The 23956-nt window shown below is 56.6% G+C and overlaps 1 protein-coding gene across 4 annotated transcripts; it reads right to left on the bottom strand.

Annotated features, from left to right (window-relative positions):
• Positions 1-1108: 1108 nt before the first annotated feature.
• On the bottom strand, positions 1109-17871 carry CCDC61 (coiled-coil domain containing 61). Of its 4 annotated transcripts, XM_044989120.1 has the most exons (15): positions 17785-17861; positions 14860-15209; positions 13695-13883; positions 13261-13343; positions 12745-12908; positions 11753-11905; positions 10795-11011; positions 9711-9793; positions 7397-7644; positions 6614-6692; positions 5960-6084; positions 5589-5667; positions 4702-4768; positions 3556-3628; positions 1109-2956 (listed from the first exon to the last, which is right to left on the bottom strand). In XM_044989120.1, exons 3-15 carry the CDS (start codon positions 13840-13842, stop codon positions 2859-2861), a joined length of 1617 nt encoding a protein of 538 aa, XP_044845055.1. In that variant the 5' UTR covers positions 13843-13883; positions 14860-15209; positions 17785-17861; the 3' UTR covers positions 1109-2858. The 4 variants fall into 4 exon arrangements, with proteins under 4 accessions (XP_044845055.1, XP_044845056.1, XP_044845054.1 ...); XM_044989121.1 differs by lacking the exon at positions 14860-15209 and having other exon boundaries at positions 17785-17871; XM_044989119.1 differs by lacking the exon at positions 17785-17861 and having other exon boundaries at positions 15037-16118.
• Positions 17872-23956: the final 6085 nt, after the last annotated feature.

Raw genomic sequence — 23956 nt, 5'->3', positions numbered from 1 at the left:
AGGGAAACCTCGCACGTTTCCCCAGCACAGACCTATTTCCTGCCCAGCGCTGAAAGCATGGTCCGTGGGACTGTTCTCTCCTGATTCTAACCACGTCTCTTCCTGCTCTCCAGCAACAAAGTCAGGCTGTTAGCAGCTGCTGCCCACTGGCGGCAGCTAATACAGGAGGGAAGCCATGCAGATGCTAGAGAAGTGGCCGTCCCAGGGATGCCCTGGGCAGAGGGTGAAGCCCACCCTGAGGGAAGAGCCCAGAGAGCAGAGTACTAAAGCCAGCCACTGCAAGTGCCTCAGGAGCAGATCACCCCCACTCCGCTGGCACCCAGGAGAGGTCTCTGGGATGGGTCAGGCTGCGTGTGTACAGCCGGGACTGTGGTGTTAATGCACCCAGGGAAGGACAAGGCTACCCTGCATTCACCAGCGAGGCTGCAGCCCCCCATGCTCGTTATCCACACCCCGCTGCCTTCTCAGTCCCAGCCCAGCTCAGCCTGGCCATCTCTAGCCGCTGCTGCTTTGCGGTATCTGAAATATAGGAGGACACAGACCCCAGCCAGAAAGAAACCCGGTGATCACCCAGTCTGAGCTCCTGCAGACCCCAGGCTGGAGAACCTCAACTCAGCCATTCCAGCAGCCAGCCCATAGCTGGTGGTCGAGCTAGGGCAGAACTTGAGACATGTTCAGTCATGATGGAGAGAATCCCCCTCCCCTCGGAGGAATTGCTCCAATGGTTAATCACCCTCATTATTAAAAATTTCCCCTCTGAATTTGTCTTTTGTCAGCTCCCATCATTGGATCCCATTTTGCCTTTGTCCGCCGGGTTGTGGAGCCGTCTACTCTCAGAAATCTCCTCCCCATGGAGTGCAGACAAACTGGGAAACCAAGTCACCTCCAACCCTTCCCCTGGCTAAACTAAATAGATCGAGCTTCTCTGGTGTCTCGCTAGGCGGCAGGTTTCTCAGTAACATGGAGCCACGCGAGAGAATGGTTGTTCAAAGCCTGCATCCCTGTTACAAAACCACAGCCCTGGGGGCTGACTCACACCCCCACAGGACAGGCTGAAGGCTCACTGTGCTTTGGGCTCCAGGCCTTTAACTTTCACTAGCCCTCACATTCTCTGCAGACGCGTCAGCGGAACACGAACTAGCCTGCTGTGTGTCACATCCCCTCTACTGTTCCCAGCTGATGGCGATTCTCCTTTGGCTCAAGGGACGGGGCTTTGGTGGCACGAGCCAAGTTCCATCCCCATCATCGCTGGCGCAGGGTGGAGCAGAGGCACGGGAGGGGATCGGCAGCCGGCAGGAAGTTAGAAAGGTTTATTTACAACAGGGATCATCACACAACACAGCAGAGCAACAGCACGTGGGGGGGGGGATGGGGCGCACACAGGATCACAGCACAAACACCTGCCGCCCACCGGGGCACTGAGAGGAACCAGCATGGCTTGACCTTGGAGTGAAGGGACCAGATCCCATAGCAGACAGGGCTGCTGAGGCAGACTCTGGCCATGGGCCTTTCAGCTCTAACAGCTGAATGCCCGGTGCTGAGCCGGTCTGAGGCTCCTCCAGGCCCACCAACAGGCAGGGGGCTTAGAGCAGCTGAGGGACCAATGGCCAAAGGTCTCCCGAAGCCCCGTGTGCTGCCATGAAAGCGGATGAGGGGGAGCACAGGGGACGCTCCCCCAGCCGCTGAGACGCGGGAGATTTCACGCACCAGCATTAAAAGCAGTTCAAGCCACTGGAACGGCCAGAGACCGAACAGCTGGCTCGTTTCACTGCCTCCAGGGACGACCAGCTCGAAGAGCCGGAGCTGGTGCCTTTCCCTGCTGTGTCTCTCCCGGGTGCTCTGACCAGGGGACGGAGCGCAGGGCAGCCTGCCCGCCCAGGCAGGCAAACCGGTGCAAGGCGTCCTGCCCTCTCGGCTGCCCCGGTGGGACGTGGTTAGCTGGGAGCAGCTGGTGCAGGGCGAGGGCTTGGCAAGATCAGACCGGGCCCCAGCTTCTGGGGTAGCCCAGAAGCAGGTAAGTGCTGCCCCTGTCTCAAGCTGGCTTGGCCTCCGTGTTAAGAGGCTGCCGCCTTCCCCGCCCCCCCACCGATCGCAGGATTCCAGCCTCTCGGGGGCTCTGCTGAGGCTGGAACAGCCGGGAAGCTGCCCGTGGGGGATGGTCAGGCTCCAAGGCTGCAGCTGTGAAGGGCTGGGATCCACCCAGGGGTTTCAGCAGCCCAAGGGCGGGTCGAGGGGGCCCGGAGGATCCTCCCGTCCCAGCTCGGCGCTGTCGGCATCGAGAGGCCAAGGCCGGCCCAGGGGGTAAAACACCTCCTGTCTCCTTCAATCCCACGGCTCCTGCTAAGGCAGCAGCAGCAGGCTGCTAAAACGGAGCTAAACTGGGGGGGGGGGCGGGGGGGGGCAGAAGATGGTCCCATCAGCCTGTTGAGCTCAGAGGTCTCCACCCCACAGTGGCCTCCCCCCATTCCCCGCGGGGTCAGAAATCCACAAGCCAGAGTGGGGCAGGCGCCCCCTAGCTGCCACCAATGTGAAGGGAGTCGCTCCCAGGAGGAAATGTCCCATGATCCTTTGCTCCTGGGCTACTTGGGTACAACTACAAAGCCACCTGCCTTCTGTCCAGCCCGTGGGGGTGGGGATTTCTGATGGGAACAAGCTGCGGGGGGAGACTAAGATCCTGAGCCCCCTCTCCCGAAGATCCACCTTGCTAATCTTCTCTTGTCCAGCCTGGAGTAGAGCCCAGAGACAGCAGGGCAAAGGGTCCCTGTGGGAGAGAGAGGTCCTGGCTCGGCCCCATGGGAGCAGCCGGGAGGGCTCCGAGCCTGGGCCACGTGCCCGCCCTCCCGCTCCGACTCCACTGGCTATGTCCTGGTGTCCAGGTTGTTCATGTATTCCTGCAGCGCCTGCAGCCGGGCGTCGATCTCGGACAGGTCGGCCGACGGCTCATCGTACAGGTTCTCTGTCGGAGGAGACGAGCATTCGTTGGCTGGGCCCTGCGATCGCCAGCCCAGCCCCGCACTCTAGTCCCCGGTCCCACGAGCGCCACAGCCACAGGAGTGGGGAACTGCTCAACAGGGAACCGCTCTCCAGCCCTGTGAGCAGGATCAGAGGGCTCAAGGCCGGGCGGAGGGGAGCCGAGTATGGAGAGGGAACTTCTGAGGGAGGAGACAGGGCACATGTGCAGGGATCGAAGAAACCATAATTTGCAGAGAACCTTGGGCTGCTCCAGGAGGATTTGCAGGGGGCTGAAATGCAGCCACCTCTGGGGCGGAGTGTGGCAGCTGTTTATATCAGGGGTGGGAGTGGAAGTAGCTTGTCCAGCGAAGCTCCAGGGCAAATGGAATTTGGCAGCACACGGGGGTTAGGAGCCCGGCTCATGGGAAAAGGGCAGGAGGCTTCAGTAACCATGATGGGGACAAACGGAGTGAAATGAGGCATCCAGATGACAGCAGCAACTGCTAGTGCCACGAAGGGCACTGGGGTCAGCACTGGATGCAAGGGGAGAGCGCCCCCTGCTGGGCCCACACTGCAGCACAGCCCTCTTCCTAACCAGCTCACCTTTGTCCGCTCGCTTGGTCGCGGTGGGGGTGCTGGCCAGGCGTTTCCTGCGCCCGGCATCCCCTCGAGGAGCCTGCAGGGAGAGGAGAAAGCTGCAGGGTCGTCTCCTCTGGGCTGCCCAGCTGGGTCCCTCCCCGGCCTGTCCCCGTCCCAGCCAGCGCCACACTTCAGCCAGCAATTACCAGGGCCATCGGAGACGAAACCAAGCTGACTGGGACAGAGTCCTGTTCCCTGCTGACACATTTATCCCCAGGGTGCAGGGAAAACGGGACACCTGGGCTCCGGATCGCACCAAGTCAGCGGCAGAGGTGGGAACAGTCTCTAGCTGTCCTGGCTCCCAGCCCCCCTGCTCTAACCACTAGACCCCACTCCCCTCCCAGAGCTAGGGATAGAACCCAGGAGTCCTGGCCCCCTGTTCTAACAATTAGACCCCACTCCCTCCCAGAGCTGGAGATAGAACTCAGGTGTCCTGGCTCCCAGCCCCCCTGCTCTAACCACTAGACCCCACTCCCCTCCCAGAGCTAGGGAGGGAACCCAGGAGTCCAGGCACCCAACCCCTGCTCTAACCACTAGACCCCACTCCCATCACAGCCCCTCCCCTTCCCCTCGGTCCCCATTTCCCTGATTTGCCCCGTGCTCTCGGACATACTCCAGGTCATTTAGCACTGAAGGCAGAGGCGCTGCCTTGAGGCAGCTGGGTGGGGTGGGAGACCCTGGCGCCCCCCACGGCCCCAGCCAGCGGCGACTTGGAGCACGGAGCTGGCCCCCTGCAGGAAGGGACGGGAACCCTTTGCCTCCACGTGGCCCCCCTCTGGCTGGAGCACACCATGGAGCAGTGAGGAATCGTGTCCTCAGCCAGTGGCTCTCAGCAGGGAGAGACCCAGGGGCTCCAGCATGGGCTTTGCCCCCACAGAGAACAGGCCACGCCAGCCCCGGGGGCAGCCACCTTCGCCTGACGCACACAGGGATCTGGAGCAAGATGCCTGCTGCCCGGAGGGGACCCCCACCCTGGCTGCAGCACGGCCCCTCCCTGATCCCCGGCTGCAGCACTCAGGGCAGCACAACGGGGCCCGTGTCCCCCCCCCAGGCCCCAGCTAACCTCCCACCCAGGCTAGTTGAGAGGCGCCCTGACAAGGAACCACTTACCCCGCTGGGGCCGTTCCAGGAGGAGGAACTCAAGGGCTTCCTGCCTCTGGGCGCCCGCCGCCTGCCCCTGCCGGAGAGAGGGAACAAGGCAGTGTGAGGGGGCAGAGCTCCGCCAGGTAGCGCCCTGCAGGCTCGGAGCCCTGCTCCCGTGGCTAGCAGGGGTGCACTGTGCTGGAGAGGCCAGGCACTCGTCCTGGGAGCTGTGCCGCTCAGACACCGTGGCAGCTCCGGGGTAAGCCAGCTCCCGGGCCCCCAGGCGTCAATCTCTAGTCTCTGGCATCTCAGGAGTCCCCGCAGCCACCAGCTCCCACCCCCCAGGAAGGCCTGGCGCACAGAGGACAGGCCCAGCTTCCGAGAGAGGCCTCCAACTGCAGGTGCCCACCCTCGGCGCCCTGAGCGTGGCGTGCACAAGTGCTGAGTGGCCGGCGCTCCAGCTGGAGGCAATGGGAGCTGGGGTTGCTCAACCCTCCAATAATCAAGCCCCAAATCAGAGATCATGTCTCAAAAGTTGGGTCAAAATGACTTGCCGAAGCAAGGGAGAGAATCCAGCCCCCCCGGCTCTAACCACTAGATCCCACTCCCCTCCCAGAGCCTGGGAGAGAACCCAGGAATCCTGGCTCCCAACCCCCCTGCTCTAACCACTAGATACCACTCCCCTCCCAGAGGCAGGGAGAGAACGCAGGCGTCCTGGCTCCCAGCCCCCGCTCTAACCACTAGATACCACTCCCCTCCCAGAGGCAGGGAGAGAACGCAGGCGTCCTGGCTCCCAGCCCCCCGCTCTAACCACTAGATACCACTCCCCTCCCAGAGGCAGGGAGAGAACCCAGGAATCCTGGCTCCCAACTCCCCTGCTCTCCCGTCCCAGTAGCAGATTGTGATTTCGTTACCTTAGGGGTACTGGCTCGGAGTAATCATCCGCCTCGCTGCCCGAGCTTGCTGAAGAGCGCCGGCTGCGGAAGCTCTCCACTGTGGGAGTGAGAGACAGTAAAGGGGAGCTCAGTCCTTGGGGGGGTCCCCAAAGCCAGCGTCCCTGCCCCCCAAAGCCAGCGTCCCTGCCCCCCAAAGCCTCCCACACACAAAGCACCGCACTCCTCCAACGACCTCACTGGGGCAGGCCCCGTCTAGGCACGGACTCTCCCAACACCTGCTCCAGCCTTGATCAGCTGGGCCCCGGAGAAGGGATGGCCCAGGAGGTGGGGGATGTGGCAAGCCCAGCACAGTACCCCACCCTGGAGACAGTCCCGGTCCCCGGACGTACCCGACGAGCTGCGTCCGCGACTCCTGCCCAGGCTGTCTCCACTGAAGGCTGCCAGGCCCCGGGAGTTGGAGCAGCCCCAGCTGCCTGGCGGTGCATCACCCGCGCCCCGCCGGACCCGTCGCTGGCTGCGCCCAAGGGAAGAGGGTTATGCACAGAAGCAGGCATCTCGCGACCTGAAGCTTCCTTGCCAAAATGGGCTGCCTGCCCCTGAAATGCAGCCACCTCTTGGGTGCAGCGCGGCAGCAGGCACGCAGCTCGTGGCAGGAAGGGAAGGGACACCACAGGGGGACCAGAGGGAAGCAGAGGACTAGGACCCCGAGGCTGACGCCCCCGCCCTTGCTAAACAAGCCGGAATCCTTAAACGGGCCCTGGGGCTCCAAGATCTCGGTGAGTTTCAGATGCCACCTGGCGTTCCTGCCACTGGAGCCGTGTCAATGCCTCCTGATTAACCCTTGTGGCTCCGACACCCTGCCCTCCCCAAGGATGGCGGAAGGCCTCAGATTCGGGGGGGCAGTGCCTATCAGAGCGCTGGCAAGAGTCCGCTTCCCAGGCAGCACAGGGGCCACTGAACGCGGCAGCGAGAGGTGGAAACACGTGGCCCCGTACATCCCCCAGGGACACCCTGATCTTCGGGGGCTGGGGGGAGCGACTTACTTTTTCAGTTCAGCCTCCTTCTGCTTCCGCTCTTTGGCCTTCACAAAGGCCGTGGGGTCGAAGCGCGGCGGCCGGGTGCCTGGGAAAGGGGAGACCGGCAGCGGGGTCAAGGGCGGGGGTTGCTGCTGCCACACCTGGGATCCAAGATGGGGGGCGGGTAGGGGTGCCAGGGGTGCTGCTGCCACACCTGGGATCTGATCACCCCGCAGTGCAGGATGAGGAAACAAGAGCCCTGGGGACGGATGGTCTCCATTCCCAGAATGGGCACAGCACGGGCAATGGCGGGGCGAGCCCCTCCCATCCCTCCTCAACACCATCCCCTCCCCACCTTGATGGGACAAGACGGGAGTTTGGTCCCCCTGGTCTATTCAGCTCTCGGCCGAGGCTGCTGACCGGGGGCTGCCTGAGGTGGACCCCACCCCGGCTGGCTAGGAGCTGGACTGAGGCCCCAGGCCCCCAAATCTCATCTCACACTGGGGACCAAGGCCCAGCACGTTGGTCATCGCAGCGAGAACTGGCTCTGAACCAGCCACCTGGAGGAGAAGGGCTGGGTAGACCCTTCCCCGCCCTGACAAACTGTTCAGGATCCAGCTGCAGGGACTGGAGCGGGGGGGGGGGGGGATTGCTACCTCCCCCACATCACTGCATGTGACCAAGGTTCTCATCTCGCCTGGAGACGTCACTGTCGGAGACAGGCCACGCCCACAGTGCTCAACCTAAGGTCCCCAGGCCCTGTGAGCTGGGCAGGGGACCCGCCCAATGGCTCCTCTCCTACCCCCTCACCTGTGGGTGACGGTGACTGGCGAGGGAGGCGGGTCTGGCTCCCGCCGCGCCCTTCTCTGGACGTGGAGCGTGGCCGGTTCCCCGGCCAGGCCCCGCCACGCTCCCGGGAGTTGGAGCGCTCCCCGGAGGTTGAGCGCCGCTCCTGTCGGGCCATGGCCGCAGCGCTGCTCCGGCCCGGGGCAGCGTGACTGAAGCCGCGGGAGGATGCCGCTCGGTTCTGAGGGGATGGGCCAGTGGGGGTCAAGCGGCTGGAAAAACAGGAGGGAGCAGTCAGAGCCCTAGACGTGAAGGACAGACGGGCCCGTTCGGGGCAGCCAATCTGGCCTCCTGCATCACACTGGCCACAGAATCCCCCCAGGTGTCCCTGCACCCAGCCCAGAGCTGAGCGTCGAGCTACAGCAGAGATGTCCAATGTCAGTGAAAGACTCCAAGCCCTGGAGACCCCCTGTCCCCAAAACTGGCTCAGTCGTTCCCATGGTCAATACCCTGGCGCCTTATTTCAAGCCTGAATCTGTCCAGCTTCAGCGCCAGCCACTGAGCTTGTTCTGCCTTTGTCTGCTGGACTGAAGAGCCTCCGCTCTCCGAACGTCCCCGTGCCACAGGTTCACTGCTCTGTGCCAGCAGCTCTCGCCAGCCCCGACAAACTCACTGCCCAGACCAGATGATCCGTATCTAACTGGTGCCATGGGAGGTATCGCGCCCAAACTGGTAACACGCTGGTCCCAAAAACCAGCGTGTGGTGGGGGCACGAAGGGTTTTCAAGGTGCATTAGCACAACGTTCCGAACATGTGTTTGGCGAGCAACGCGTAAGCCCCATCTGCCCTAGTCAAAGGAACGTGCGTTTGCTCGTCTGACCAGCCTGGTGGCCCGGCAGAGGCAACACACGTTCATATACACGTAAGGTAAACAAAGCTCACGAGCAGGGAGAAGCCAGCCTGGCATCTCTGCCCCAGCAGAGACACCGTGTCTGGGCTTACTCTGCAAAGAGCATGTTCCCGAGGGTTCCTGGGCTCTCGCAAGAGCGGGAGAGAACCTGGGCAGCCAGGCTGAAGGAAGACGGGTGAGAAAACTTCATGAACAAAGGACTCTAGTTGCTTAAGTTAGACGGACGCCTTAGAAGCGTATTTTTACTTCTGTTTGTTTGGAACCATTTGTGTCTTTGCCTTATACTTGGTATCACTGTGTCCCTTTCTTAATACACCTGTTTTACTTTTGCCATAACCCAGCTCAGAGCTTGGATTGAAACAGCGGGTTTGCTAACCCCAGTAAGGTAACTAGCGGCTGTGTAAGGTTTTGTGAGCAAACCAGTAAGGAGGAAAGGGGGCGCTGCAGAGAGACGGCTCTGAGGAACCTGGGAATAGGGGTTCACTGGCAGAGCCCGGGTGAGTTTGCTGGCAGGGCAGACGTGCCAGGGGGCGAACACAGTTTAGCAGCAGCAAAACTCCCACTTGCTGAGGCCGAGAGGGATAACACAGTAACTCTCAGCTCTGGGAACCCCAGCGGCTTGTCACACCTGCCCAGGGAGGTGCTGACAAACCGGGGTCGCGTCACCTCTGACCCGTCTCGGGGATAAACTAAACAGATCCAGCACCTTCCGTCTCATGGTTACAGGCAGGTTTCCCAGCCCTCGGCTTGTTCTCATGGCTCTTTCTGAATCCTAATTTTGCAGTATCCTTTTGGACGTGCGGACACCAGAACGGGACCCGTGCTCCAGTGATGGGCTCGCTAATGCGGGATACAGACATAGCACTGCCAACCCACTCCTCCTCAATATCCCCCCGCTTATACCGCCAAGGGTCACGCTCCCCGCTTAGCCCCAGCATCACCCTGGGAGCTCCCACCATGGCCCCTTGATGCTTTCCAGGGCACCATCCCCCAGCTCACAAGCGTGACCGACATTCTGTGTCCCTAGGTGCCATCAAAAAGATGCAGCCACCAGGGCTGGCTCTGCCCTGCAGAAGCCCCAGTGACCCTTCAAGACGGCCGGGGTAAGGACTGATGTCCACCATCCTCCTTACCCTGTCCCCTACCAGGAGATCTCACGGGTCAGGACGTATTACAATCTCTGCAGAGTGCGGGAAGGAATCTTCCAGCATCACCCAATTAGCCAGATGCATTATGGGGGGGTTGATCCTTCCTCTGTAGTATCAATGATCTGCTAATACCAGGGGACCAATATTTAAAGACCAATTGGCAAAACCTGGGCTCGAGTGTCAACAGAGGGGCTGGGATCCTTAGACAGGTGAACAAAAAGCATCTGCTTCAACCGCGCCTAGAGTACTGATCCAGCCTAGATCAGCTGGTGTCACTCACCCTTTCTTGTATAAGGCCAGCTCATTGGTCAGACTCTTCACTCGGACACGGAGGCTCCTCTCCGATGCTTTCACCTCCGCCAGCTGCAAGGAAGGGGGAGAAATCTCATTGCTTCAGCTGCTGGACATGCTCTGGAACGGGCCCAGGAAATCGACCCAGCAGACAGTCTTGCAGCCCAGCCAGACAATGGAATCTGGGCAGGGCTACATAACTGCCAGCAACATTCCCCGTCACTTCCTGACCTGAACTGGGGTGCCATGGTGTTGTGTTAAACAGCTGCCATGTTCCACCCCAGAGGTGGCTGCATTTCAGTGGTGGGCAGCCAAGGGCTTTGGGATCTTTGGGTGTATGGTGCTGTGTAAGATCTCAGGGTAATAATTATTACTAGGGCTGTCAAACGATTACAAAAATTAATCGCAGTTTTAATCCCACTGGGAAACAATAATAGGGTACCACTTATTTAAATATCCGTGGCTGTTTTCTACACTTTCAAATATAGAGATTTCAGTTACAACACAGAATACAAAGTGCTCACTCGATATTATTTTTTTATTGCAAATATTTGCACTGTAAAAAAAAATAACCGAGGCACCGAGCGTGGTAGCACCTTGCCTAAGATCACACGATGAGTCAGTGGCAGAGTCAGGTTTAGAACCCAGGAGCCCTAGCTCCCAGCCCCCCTGCTCTAACTCAATTTCCCTCCCGGAGCTGGAGCTTGGACTCAGGAGTCCTAATTCCCAGCCTCCCTGCTCTGACCACTAGACCCCACTCCCCTCCCATGCTGCTTCCACTAAGGTTCGTCTCTCCTTCAGATCTTGGCCTTCAGGAAGCTCTAGCGCCACAGCTGAGGAATCTGGAGTCCTGACTGCTGGTCTATGGGGGGTGATGTCACACCAGCACTGGGGGATGGGCCGGAGGAAGAGAAAAGGGACTGTCACACCAGGAGGCGTGTGAGGAGGCTGTTACACCAGCGCCAGGCTGGGTGTGGGCCCTACCTGGGGAAGGCTGTTACACCATCACCTGACGGGGAGGGAGGGGGGTTACACTGGTGCCAGGGCCCAGCCCGGGGGGTTCACTACCCCACCTCGTCAGCCAGCTGCCGGTTCTCCTGCAGGCGCTTGCTGGCCGCTCGCTGGTGCTTGCTTCGCTCCTTCAGCAGCTCCTCCTCCAGGCTCTGCACAATCTTCTTCAGGATCTTCACCTCCTTCCCGGCGCTGCTCTTGCTGCACAGCTTCAGCTCCTCCTGCAGCCCAAGCAGGGCTGACTCCACCTCCTGCTTCTCCTCCAGCACCCGGGCCAGCCTGGGGAGGCAGAGAGACGCACACGCAGGGCTTAGGGGGCACAGTGGCTCACAGCGCAGAGGCAGAGAAGGCTGCGAGGGATCAGCACTGCCAGTAGGAGGCGCTGTGACACGACGCTTACTGTATATAGTGAATCCCCTTATGGCAGCAGACCTCAGAGCACTGGACAAACATTAATTCACACTTAGACTCGCTGGGATGAGATGATAAGCCCCGTTTTACAGAGGGGAAACTGAGTCACAGAGAGACGTGGTTTACTCCAGGTCACCCAGTGAGTCAGTGGCACAGCCCAGAACAGAACTCAGGAGTCCTGGCTCCCAGGCCCTCTGTAGTAATACCCAGACCTCTCTCCTCCCTTGGGGTCAGTCTGAAGCATTGAGCGGGTATTCTTATCTGTGGGGGAGCAATAGCTCAGTGGTTTGAGCATTGGCCTGCTAAACCCAGGATTGTGACTTCAATCCTTGAGGGGCCATTTAGGGATCTGGGGCAAAAATCAGTCCCTGGTCCTGCTGTGAAGGCAGGGGGGCTGGACTCCCTGACCTTTCAAGGTCCCTTCCAGCTCTATGAGACAGGTATATCTCCATATACTTTTTTTTTACTATTATTATTTTAAGTAGTGGATCGGCTGCGACAGCTGACTGCACTCCATGTAGTCCACAGGGGCAGGTGCTTGAGACAGCGTGGGGGGAGGAATCAGCTCAACGCCGAGGCGCCCGTCACCCAGCCCCTCCCCTCACTCACTCGTCCCGCAGCCGGCGGATCTCCGCGTCCCGGAAATCCCTGCCTGGTTTGGCCTTCAGCACGGCCAGCTCCTCCTTCAGCTCCCTGATGACCTTCTGCAGCGCTACCGGGTCTGGCTTGCCCACGTAGGGCAGCGGGAGGGGGTAGTGGATCCTGTGGAGAAGCAAGAGGCAGGGGCAGCTGGAATCAGCACATGCCCTGAGGTTGCTACAGTCATATGTCTACACATCCCCCTATATCACCCCTCCTCTCCAGTTAGATTAATAGCTGGAATTAATTAGATTAATAGCAGAAGGGACCATTGTGACCGTCTAGTCTGACCCCCTGGATAACCGAGCCAGAGACCTGCCCTGAATTAATTCTGCTTTGAGCGACAGCAGATCTCTCTGACAAACATCCAATCGCGATTGAACATTGTCAAGGATGAAGAATCCACCATGACCCTTGCCAAGTTGTTCCAATGGCTAATTACTGTTCACGGTTCGAGCCTTATTTCCAGCCTGAATTTGTCTAGCTTCAGCTTCCAGCCACTGGATCGTGGAAGACCTCTGTCTGCTATCGTGAAGCGTCCTGAGCAAACACCTGTTCCCCGGGTAGGTACTTATAAGACTGGGTTCAAGTCACCATTAACCTTCTCTTTGTTAGGCTAAACAGATGCAGCTCCTGGATTCTCTCATGATAACGCAGGGTTTCTAAGCCTTCACTCATTCTTGTGTCTCTTCTCTGACCTCTCTCGATCTACCAACCTCCTTCTCGAGTTGTGGACACCAGAGAGGGACACAGGATCCCAGCAGCGGTCGCATCAGAGCTAAATCCAGAGGGAAAATAACCTCTCTGCTACTACGTAAGATCCCCTGTTCATGCAGCCCAGGATTGCGTTACCCCTTTTGGCCATGGTGTTGCACCGAGAGATGCCTTCAGCTGATTATCCACCACGCCCCCCGAGCTGCTGTCGTCTTCCTAGTCCACCCCCTGCGCCGAGCTGCCCTTACCTGTCAAACTCGACGGAGTAGATGAGGATGAGGTAGCGCTTGGAACTCAGCAGTGAGGACTTGGAGGCGGAGGGCGCGTGCCTTGGGCCCACCCCAATCTTCCGGCTCCTCAGTGCCTCCAGGTCAGTGTAGGTGAGGAGGTCCAAGGTGACCGACTCGCTGCTCTGCGGGGAGACGCGCTGACTCAGAGGGACGCACCAGCCCAGCCCTTTGCGCCGCACTCCACAGTGAGGGAGGAGGTGATAGTGTGTGGCTGGCCATGGGGCTGCCCCTAAAGACTACAGCTCCCAGCATGCCACTCTGCACTAAAGTGAGTGACAGCAGTTCAGCAGGATGGAGCACCACATGTAGGGAACTGCGAGGCAGCTGGCGGTTACATTTTTCCACAGAACAGGGGGGACCCTTGGGCTCCTAGCGAGCTGTCCAGTGAGACCCATGGCAGCCCAGATCCCCTTCTGCCATTGCCAGGTGTATTTGCCTGGCTGCACTGTTAGCTGTGAGCTCTGCAGGCCTCACCTGGCTCAGGGCAGACTCCAGCATGCTGCAGAAGATCCCAAACTGCTTGAAGTTCCCTGTCTTGTGAGTTAAATCTTCAATGACTGGGAGCAAACGAAAGAGGGAGAGACCCTTGTCAGGCAGGATAAGGCTCAGCTCCCCGCAGGAGTCTGGGACTCCCAGCCCTCTGAGCGTATCACTGGACTGCACTTCTTCTGGGAACTGGAAGGAAACCCAAGAGTCCTCGATACTCCCCTGCTCTATCCACTAGACCCCACTCTCTGTCAGAGCTGGGGATAGAACCCAGGAGCACTGCATTCCCAGCCCCCCTACTCTAACCACTAGCCACCACTCCCTTCCCACAGCTGGGGATAGAACCCCGTTGCTCTTTCCCACAGCTGATACAGCCCTCACAGGGGAGGTGACCCACGTAATGGGGTTGGCAGGACACTCACAGGCGGCGTCAAACTCTCCTCTCCACTGATCGGTGGTGAGCCGGTCCTCCACTTCCACCTCCAGGACGCTCCCATTCACGGTCATCCTCACAACGTGCTCCGTGCCGCGGAAGATGTAGTCAGCCTGAAGCCCCTGCAGCTTGGCCATGGTGAGCCCTCAGCGCTCTGGCCCTGCGTTCCCAGGCAACCCTGCAGCAGGAGAGGGAGCTCACAGGAATTGGGATTGACACTCAGAATCATAGAAGATCAAGGTTGGAAGGGACCTCAGGAGGTATCTAGTCCAACCCCCTGCTCAAAGCAGGGCCAATCCCCAGACAGATTTTTACCCCAGTTCCCTAAATGGCCCCCTCAAGGATTGAACTCACAACCCTGGGTTTAGCAGGCCAATGCTCAAACCACTGAGCTATCCCTCCCAGGGGGAGCCGGGGACTAGGATGGCAGGGGGCTGTGGGGTGGGAATGAGAAGCATGAGCAGAGTGGGGGTCAGGATTGAGGGGCATTGGGAACATAGGGAGCCCAGGGCTGGGACAGTAGGGGGGAATGTGGGTCAGGATAGAAGGGCACGGGAGAGCTGGGTGTGGAGGGAGCCCAGGGCTTGGGGCACAGGTGGCTGCAGGTTGGGCCTGAGGGGCATTGGCAGAGCTGGGGGCCGGGGATAGCCGCGACTGTGTCAGGGAACAGGGTCGGGACTGAGAGGCAGCAGCCATTCAGCACCACACTGCAAGTTACACTATTCCGTGGGAACTGATCAGATTTCAGACCTAGCAGGGCCTGTTGAACACGTGTGCCTGTCTCCCTCCTGTTAGTTCAGGACTTGCTCCAGCCACCCACGGCAGAGTACCCCATGCTGGGGAATTCCATCCCTCAGATCCAGAGCGTTTCCGCAGAGACTCGGCCTGTTCAGACAACACACCGGAACCCCAGATTGTCCTGTCACTGGGTGTGTCCAGCCTACTCCGCTAACAAGGTGACCGTGATCCTTGGAGGTGTAAGCAGGGGAATAGCAAGGTGCAGAGTCTCTAGGTCACGTCTTTGGCTTTAGTGAGACCAAAGGGATGCTCACAAATTGGAGAGGGTTCAGAAGAGAGCGGCTGGACTGTTTCCAGATCTGGGGAACCTGCCTCATAGCAAGAGATTAGGGGCTTCTCTACGCAGGGTCACTCACCGAAATAGCTATTCCGGTGCCGTTATTTGAATATAAGTCTCCGCATCAACACTTTTATTCCAAAATACAACACCTTATTCCAATATGGCTTAATCCACTCTTATTCCAGAATACGCGTGTCCACATGGGGATTTACACCAACGTCACTACTCCAGAATCAGTATTTCAGTAAATTACCAGGTGCAGACAAGCCCGAAGGAAGCTCAATCTATTTAATCCAAGATTAAGTGGTGACTTGATCCCAGCAGTCGGCACCTCCAAGGGGAGAAGATCTCTGAGAATAGGCAGCTCTTTAATCCAGTTGACAAAGGCAGCATGAGATCCAATGGCTGAAGCTGGATGTTTTCAGGCTAGAAATAAGGCACAATTTTTTAACAAGGAAATTAACTAATTACTGGGACAATGGGCCCAGAGACAGGGGAGAGACTCCATCACTTGGGGTCTTTTAATCAAGCGTGGGTATCTTCTCAAAAGATCTGCTGTAGCTCACACCGAAATGGTGGGCTTGATACTTAGATTCCTGGGGGAATGATGCTCCAGCCGGGGCTCGGGAGGAAGTCACACTGGATGAACAGAATGATCCTTTCTGGCCATAAAATCTACAATTCTGTTTACTAGAGGATGCACAGGCCAAGCCTATGAGCAGGTGCAGAGACGGCGTATATTAGAACCAAGGTGCACGTGCACTGGGGAGCAGAATTCCCTGACGGTGCCGTAGCACAGACAGGGCTCAGGTGTTTTTCTAACTGTGTTGTCTGACTGACTGTACTACAGCTCCCACCACTGGTCCTGCCTGGGAAGTGGCACCAATGGTATTGCAGCTCCCGTTAAGGGCAGTATAGAATCACAGGACTGGAAGGGACCTCGAGAGGTCATCTAGGCCAGGCCCCTGCACACAAGGCAGGACTAAGTATTATCTCAACCATCCCTGACAGGTGTTTGTCCAACCTGCTCTTAAAAATCCCCAATGATGGAGATTCCACAACCTCCCTAGGCAATTTATTCCAGTGCTTAACCACCCTGCGACACAGCCTGGTGCAATTGCACTGACACAATGCTCTACAGCAGAGGTTATCAAACTGTGGTCCGCAAGCTCCATTCAGGTGGTTCCCTCTAAGGTGTGTGCCTGGGCGGCCGCCCACAACAAAATGAAGGGTGAGGGAGAGACCTCTCTCCTTCCCTGACCTAGCTCGGGGGCTGCTGTTGTGGGGGAGAGGGAGAGACCCCCTCTCGTTCCCAGCCCCAGCTCGGGGGCTGCCGTGGCAGGGGAGAAAGGGCACATCCATCGCACTAGAAAGGTAAGACTACTGATATTAAAATATGAGTTGTGTGCTTTTATTTGTAGAACAAAAAAACGTTAATAATGAAGTTTTTTTTAATATAGCACTTTTATCCAAAGCACTTTACAAAGTTAGCTAACGGGACAAACAACATTTGGGAAGATCATTAAGTGCTCCACCGAGACCCTCAGCAATTTGCAAGTGGTCCCTGAAAAAAAAGTTCGAGAACCACTGCTGTAGGGCAGAGGGAGTGGTTGGGTGCTTGCTGGGGCCGCTGTCCACCTGGGGGAGCAGCAGCGCTGACAGGACTAAGCCAGAGGTTCTCAACTTTTTCCATACCAGAATCCACCCTCCCAGTACAGCAAGGGCCAGGGCTCCCAACCCCACGCCGCCTTTGCTCCCAGGAGGACAACACAGGGAGGAAGCTGTTTGCAGCTTCTCACAGCTGCATCCAAGCCAGTCGAGCCGTGATGGCTGCACCCACTCTCAAGGCCAGGTACAGGAGGTGCTTGTGCAGAGGAGGCCAACAGGGCTGCTGCCGCCAAACCACTGGGTGTAGAGGGAAGCAAATGCCACCATGGAAAGGGCAGAGTTGCTGCTCCGGGGCTGCCTCCTGGCTCCCACCAGCCCACACGGGGGATCCCCCAGCAGCACCGTCCCCCACCTGTCAGACACCCACACAGCTCCATCCTGACCCACGTGGCTGGAGGCCTGGCTCATAGTAGGCATGACAGGGAAGGTGAATGGAAAGCCACGGTATAAACAGGGGCTGAACAAGCGGTATGCTGGAGTCGGGATGTCTGTGCTAGCTGAGATACACAGGAGCACCCTGCTGCGAGGGCCCATGGAAGAGATGAACCGGGAACGTTATACCTGGACAGAGCAGGCTGTCCGGGGACCGGCGCCCCAAAAGTAACCATGCTCATCCCGGAGCGTGCGATGCCATGTAGCGCTCTGAACGCAGGTGTGATCAGAGTTAGTAACGATGTCGTATCAGGTGTAACTTTGGAGCACCCGCTACCCGCCCCCTCCACTCAGCAGAGCTTTGCAGCAGAGCGAATAAAGGCACCTGAGTCCGACCGAGTTCTTGGGGAACCCCAACAATGGCAAATGTGGGGGCAGGTGGTCCCCAAGGCCCCCAAAAAACACCCCCCTGGCTGCCCCAAGCCCCAGTACCACGGTGGGCGGAGCAGTGCTGGGTAGGGAACAGGGACTCTGGGGTGGGATGGGGGGTAACAGGGAGGGGACCCCCATGGCGGGGGGGGCACAGGGAGAGAGCAGGAATGGGGGACCCCATGGGGAGGGATTTAGCTGGGGGTCAGGAAGTAGCAACGCCCCCCCCGGGCAGGGCAGGAAACTCCGGGGAGGGGCGGGGGTCACAGACCAGGAGGGAGGTCACGGGCCAGGGGCTCCCTATGGGGGGGCTCGGGGCCCCGCGGGGAGGGGGTCACGTGCCAGGGGGGTCCCCGTGGGGGGAGGGGGCTCCAGAGAGTCACGTGCCAGGGGATCCCCATGGGGGGAGGGGCTCGCTGGGGGGGCTCCGGGGGCCCCGCGGGGGGGTCACGGGCAGGGGACTCCCCGTGGGGGGAGGGGCTCCAGGGGGGTCGCTATGGGGGAGGGACCGATGCAGGCCCGGGTCACTCACCGCCTCGGCCGCCGGCTCAGCCCAACCGCCGCCTCCCCTGACAGGGCCCGGCCCCCCAGCGCCGCGCTCCGCTCCCATTGGCTGCCGACCAACCGCCGCCGGCGGGCCATTGGCTCGAAGCCTTAGTCTGTCACAAGTAAGGCCCGCCTCCTCCGCCCAAGCCAGCGCGGCCACTGGTTTTCTGAGGCCGTCCATCAACCGCCGGGCTCTAGTCCCGCCCCTCGCCGTCCCGCACTCAGAATTGCCATTGAGTCCCCACTGGCTGCCAATCCCCCACAGTCCCGCCCACTCAGAACCCGCCTCTTTCATCCAGCCTAGCTCGATCATTGGCTGTTCTTCACCGTCGATCCCCATGTAGCCCCGCCTTCTCGATAGAAGAAGCCTGAAGCCGCAGAGCGAGGCCCTCTAGTGGCTGCTCGGCGCATTGCACCCGGCGTGGCTCTTGGAGCTGCGGGCGGCCGCTGTGGTTCGCGGAGTCGTGAGTTCGAGCTCCACGAAGGGCCTCTCCTCTAAATCCCTGCCCTGGGCTGGGCAGCAAAGCGGGATCAAGGCATCAGCCTCGGCGGCGCGACAGGGTAAGAGATGCCCCGCCAGGCTGCTCCCCAGCTAGCAAACCCTAGGGGGAAGGGGTTTCCCAGTGGGAATTCCCATGGCTAGGGCAGCACAGAGCTGACTAAGCCAGGCAGCCCTGTCACCCCATCGTGGCCCAGAGATCTGAGCTTTCTTTAGTACAGTACAGACCCATTTACACACAGATGTCGGGAGTCACAACCACAGGTTAAGAGGGCCATGCTGAAAAATGTGTCTATGATTCACTTAGAAAAAAACGCCATTATTTTCTGCTCTTTCATGCTCGCATTTTTTTTCTTTCTTATGAAGTCTGTCATTCGCCGCAGATGAATGATTTCAATATTTTCCACTTTTTGCTCCTCCATAAATCTTACAACAGTTTCTACAGTACTAAGGGCTTCTGGGGGCGACATTTTGACCTTTTCAACAACATCCTCGTCATCGTCGTCATTGTCATTTAGGCCTGCGTTATTAGAATTCTCACCATCACTTTCGCGGTCTGACGTAGCCTCGCAGCCCGTAAATATTTCTTCCTTGGATAGAAATCCTGAATTCGGGCAATCTTCATCCATCTCCAGCCACTCGATAATGATTTCTGGCAGTGTATCCAAACTAAAAATTTTTATCATTTGAAAGAGAAGTTTACCTTTATCCTCTTTTATCTGCATGCGTGTTTGTAGGATGTCTTCTTCCGAAAATCCTTCATAGTCTGCCTCTGAATCAGCGCCACTGCTGGAGTTTTCTGGGTCTGAGCCGAGGCATCACCGAGAGCCTTCATCCATCAGTTTTCAATGGACTTTTGTTTTACTCTGTCTCAAGTTTTTTTAACTAAATACATAATTTCCTTCATGTTTAACTGTTTCAGCAATTCAGAAATGCCTGAAAATGTGCACGACACAATCACCGAAATCAGCTCCCGGCGATAATTGTTTTTAAAATTCTGAATAATGCCCTGGTCTAAAGGTTGAATTTTTGATGTTTTGTTGAATGGTGGGTATAGCACTCGAATTTTGCCATCTCTTGATACCAGTGATTCAGCTGGAGGATGGCCTGGACAATTGTCAAGTAGCAAAAGTGCTTTGGCTTCGAGTTTCTTTGACTGCAGATGCTTACAAACAGCTGGAACAAAGCTGTTGTGGAGCCAGTCGTCGAAAATGTGTCTCGTCATTTTTGCTGTTAGCGTGTATTACTGGCCGTTTGGCTCTATTGAGGTGATTAAAGCAGCGAGGGTTATGAAAGCGGCCAATGAGGAGAGGGGTAAGCTTATGACTGCCCGTCTTATTACTACAGAAAAGAAAAGTCTCACGATCTTTTGTCTTCTTAAATCCAGCTGTTTCCTGTGTCTCGTAATTAAAGGCTAAAGTCTTATCAGGTAGCAGTTTTGCAGATAAAGCTGTTGCATCACAATTACAAAGTTGTTCTTTGTGGTAGTCTTCATTTTGTAAAATAGATGTTAACTCGGCGGGAAACACCTTCACAGCCGATTCATCGGCTGATCGGCTTTTCTCCAGAAATCGATACCTGCGCTGTGCCATGACGCTTTTAAAAACAACTTATAAACCCCTTGCTGGCTTGGAATGATTCATCCCCCGTTAAATTTCCAAATGTTGTCGCTTGGGCTTGAAGAATTCCGCATTCCTTTCAGCCTTTCCTGAGCAAACCACGTGCGCATGGCTTTGTCTGTTGTGGGTTTTGCTGCAGAGCGCACACGTTTTCGCTTAAGCCCCACGGCAGAATTGATATTTTGTACAAAGCCATTCAGTTGAGATTAGTTTTTAGCCATCCTCGGAGAGTAGATTTGGCAATCCCAATATCTTCTGAAACTTTGGCCTGGGTTTCTCTGCTATTTACTCGATCTATTGCAGCTAGCTTTTCTTCTCCAGCGTAGGAACGCTGATGCTTGCCTTCTGCTATTATATTAGGCCTACGGTTAAAATTTTCTAATGTAGTATATATACTGTATTACTATATAACTACAGAACTACTGTATATATTATATATCTCTCTAGAGTGACATTGACTAAGTGTGCGTGATACGTCTTTGCCAATATCGGTAAAGACATACGACACATTTCCGCTCTGCACTTCCTGTCGATTTCTGTCAGTGAGTTAGTGAGCAAATCTGTAGCGCTACATAGCAAGTTCGTGTACCTCATGTTAACGAGTCTTGCATGTTAAATAGGTAGCACTGGGAGGCATGGCGCAGCCGCGCTTTAAGCGGATTCGTGTGTAAACGGGTCTGTACTGTAACAAGCCTCTCACCTTCCTGGCCACAAGAAGACAACTTCAGAATGTGTAATGGATCTAGTGGCCTCTGCCTGAGTCAGCAGCCAGCCTGAAACAGGAGCTCTGGCAGAGCTCTGAACAGCCCAGCAATCATGTGTGGTTTGTTGACCCTGAAACCTAATGACTGAGACGTAAAAAGGTCACAGTTCTTAACTATTTTGCTGCCGATTAAACCTGCACATCAGCGCTGTGTGAGTGACTGGGCAGAACTTAAGCTTGTAGACGGAGCTTGGGAGCCAGCACTTTTCTCCCCCACCATCCCATTCCCTGCATCTCTGACACACACAGGAATGTCTTGGCTTCGCTGTGGCCAGCACAATAGCTAAGCAATTTGCGAGGGAAATACCTCAGGTTTGAGGGTGATACCCTTGGCAGATGCTGCTTCGGATTTGTCCCCATTGTGATCGGATCTATCATCTTTGCAGGGACCCCTGTCACCCCTCAACCCCCACCACCCTCTTAAGAACATTAGAACAGCCGTACTGGGTCAGACCAAAGGTCCATCTAGCCCAGTATCCTCTCTTCCAACAGTGGCCAGTGCCAGGTGCCCCAGAGGTAATGAACAGAACAGGGAATCATCAAGTGATCCATCCCCTGTCACCCATTCCTGGCTTCTGGCAAACAGAGGCCAGGGACACCATCCCTCCCCATCCTGGCTAATAGCCATTGGTGGACCTGTCCTCCATAAACTTCTCTAGTTCCTTTTTGAACCCTGTTATAGTCTTGGTCTTCACAACATCCTCTGGCGAGGAGTTCCACAGGTTGACTGGGTGTTGTGTGATGAATTACTTCCTTGGGTTTGGTTTTTAACCTGCTGCCTATTCATTTCATTGGGTGTCCCCTCGTTCTTGTGTTACAAGAAGGAGCAAATAACACTTCCTGATTTACTTTTCCCACCCCAGTCATTATTTTATAGACCTCTGTCTTACCCCCACTTAGTCATCTCTTTTCCCAGCTGAAAAGACCCAGTCTTATTAATCTCTCCTCATACGGTATCTGTTCCATCCCCCTAATCATTTTTGTTGCCCTTTTCTGAACCTTTTCCAATTCCAATAGATCTTTCTTTGAGATGGGGCGACCATCTCTGCACGCAGTATGCAAGATGCGGGCGTACCCTGGATGTATATAGAGGCAATACGATATTTTCCGTCTCAGTCTCTATCCCTTTTTTAATGATTCGCAACATTCTGTTCGCTTTTTTGGCGGCCGCTGCACGTTGGGCGGATGTTTTCAGAGAACTACCCACAATGACGCCAAGATCTTTCTTGAGCGGGAATGGCTCATTCAGACCCCATCGTTTTGTATGTAGAGTTGGGATTATGGTTTCCAATGTGCATCACTTCTCATTGATCAACACTGAATTTCATCTGCCCTTTTGTTGCCAGTTACCCAGTTTTGAGAGATCCTTTTGGAGCTCTTCGCACTCTGCTTTGGACTTAGCTAGCTTGAGTAGTTTTGTATTGTCTGCAAATTTTGCCACCTCACAGTTTACCCCTTTTTCCAGGTCATTTATGAATATGTTGACTAGGACTGGGCCCAGTCCAGACCCCTGGGGGACACCACTAGCTACCTCTCTCCAGTCTGAAAACTGACTGTTTATTCCTACCCTTTGGGTCCTGTCTTTTAACCAGTTACTGATCCATGAGAGGACCCTCCCTCTTATCCCATGACAGCTGACTTTGCTTAAGAGCCTCCGGTGAGAGACCTCGCCTCAGAACTCACCCCTCCTTACACCTCTCTCTTGCTATTGAGCCAGCTGAGCCCCCGGCGCCCCTTAATCTTTACCTCCCAGGCATGCAGCCCCCCCAAATCTGGCTCTCTGCTGCAGGACACAGTCAGCTCCTCTGCTGGGGCATGTTCTCTGCATCACACCAGGAGGTGCACAGGATCCAGGGACCCTGTTCCCTAGCAGATTCCCCACTCTGCCTTCCTCTTTCTGCCCGCCCTCAGCAGCCATCCTCTGCGCCTCTGCCCAGCCCCAGAGCAGCCCCGCTCCTCCGACCCCCTTGGAAAACAGTAGCCAGTTTGGGGCAGTGGGGTCACACCAGGGCAGAGGGGGCAGGGCCGGGACAGGTAGGGATCAGAGAGGCAGAGCCAGGGCTGCTGTTGGGGTCTTCTGGGCATATCGGGCTTTATAGCCTCACAGCTGGGGGACGGTCATGAAGACTGCCGAGGGTCTTGATGAGGAAGAGGATAGTGGGCCCACAGCAGGCCAGAGCGTTGGGTGTGTGGATGCCGGGACGCTGCCTCTGGCCCAAGTCCCTTCAGTTGCTTGGGGGGAGAAGGTTAGTGAGTCAGGCTGGTTTCTAGCAGGATGGGTGTTGAGATCCCCCCAAATCTGCCTCAGTGGCAGAGAAACAGGCAGGCTCAGCAGAATGGCCAAGAGGGAGTGGGCCATGGAAACAGAAATCCCTTCCCACCAAGGGAGTCCCCAGCAGTGCAGGGCTGAGAAAGCTTCGCAGGAGGCCAGGCATGTCTGTCTGGGTATGTCCCTCCCAGCCGCCGCCCAGAATAAAAGCGGGCAGACAGGGGGCTCCTCGACCTCTGTTGCCAGCCCAAAAGGAGATCCTTGCCCAGTGCACTGTCCCAGAGCCATGCAGAGGAAAAGCCAGTCAAAGACACAAGCAGTTGCTGGAACAACAACACTGTTTATTAAACAGAAGGGAAAGGGAATAAGGGAGTGTTTCAAGTTTAATGAAAAATAACTCTCATAAACAAACCCTCAAAACTCATAACACTGAAAGAACAATCCCTACCCCCGTACACACACTTGGTGCAATAACAACATCAGTTAAAACGCGACGTTTATGTGTATTTTAGAATTCAAGGCTTTTTCTGGCATGATTTTAAAATGAAACTCACACTGCAAAGTCTTAGTGATTCCTGTGATGTGTAAAACAAAACAAATAACACTTGGTTGGGAAGAGAAGTTTCAAACAAAACAAATCTACCAAAGACAAAAGCCTTGCGCCCATCCAGCCCGATGGGTGCTGCCTCGTCGGCAAACGCTCAAAATTAAATCTCTGCGTGAGTTAGCAGGACAAGGGCAAAACTATGAAACGTCCGGTTCTTTGGCACTGGTTCTCTTCCGACGGAACTTGCCGCAAGGCAGCGATACCCAAAACAGGCTGCTGTGGGGATTTAAAGAAACCAGGGCGACTTTCTATGCGGCTGCGTCAAATCCACCCTGGACTTTAAATGCGAACTAGGAAACAAACAGTAGCAAACTAAAACTTCAATTCCAAGCCCCTTCTGGCTGCCTGGTGAAAGGTCCCGGGTTTTGTCCCAGGGTGGAGGAGGTTTCTTTGCCTGCCGA

Source organism: Mauremys mutica, chromosome 15, assembly GCF_020497125.1.
Source record: "Mauremys mutica isolate MM-2020 ecotype Southern chromosome 15, ASM2049712v1, whole genome shotgun sequence".
In the NCBI taxonomy this organism is placed as follows: domain Eukaryota; kingdom Metazoa; phylum Chordata; order Testudines; family Geoemydidae; genus Mauremys; species Mauremys mutica.
This window is presented reverse-complemented; position numbering and strand designations above follow the sequence as displayed.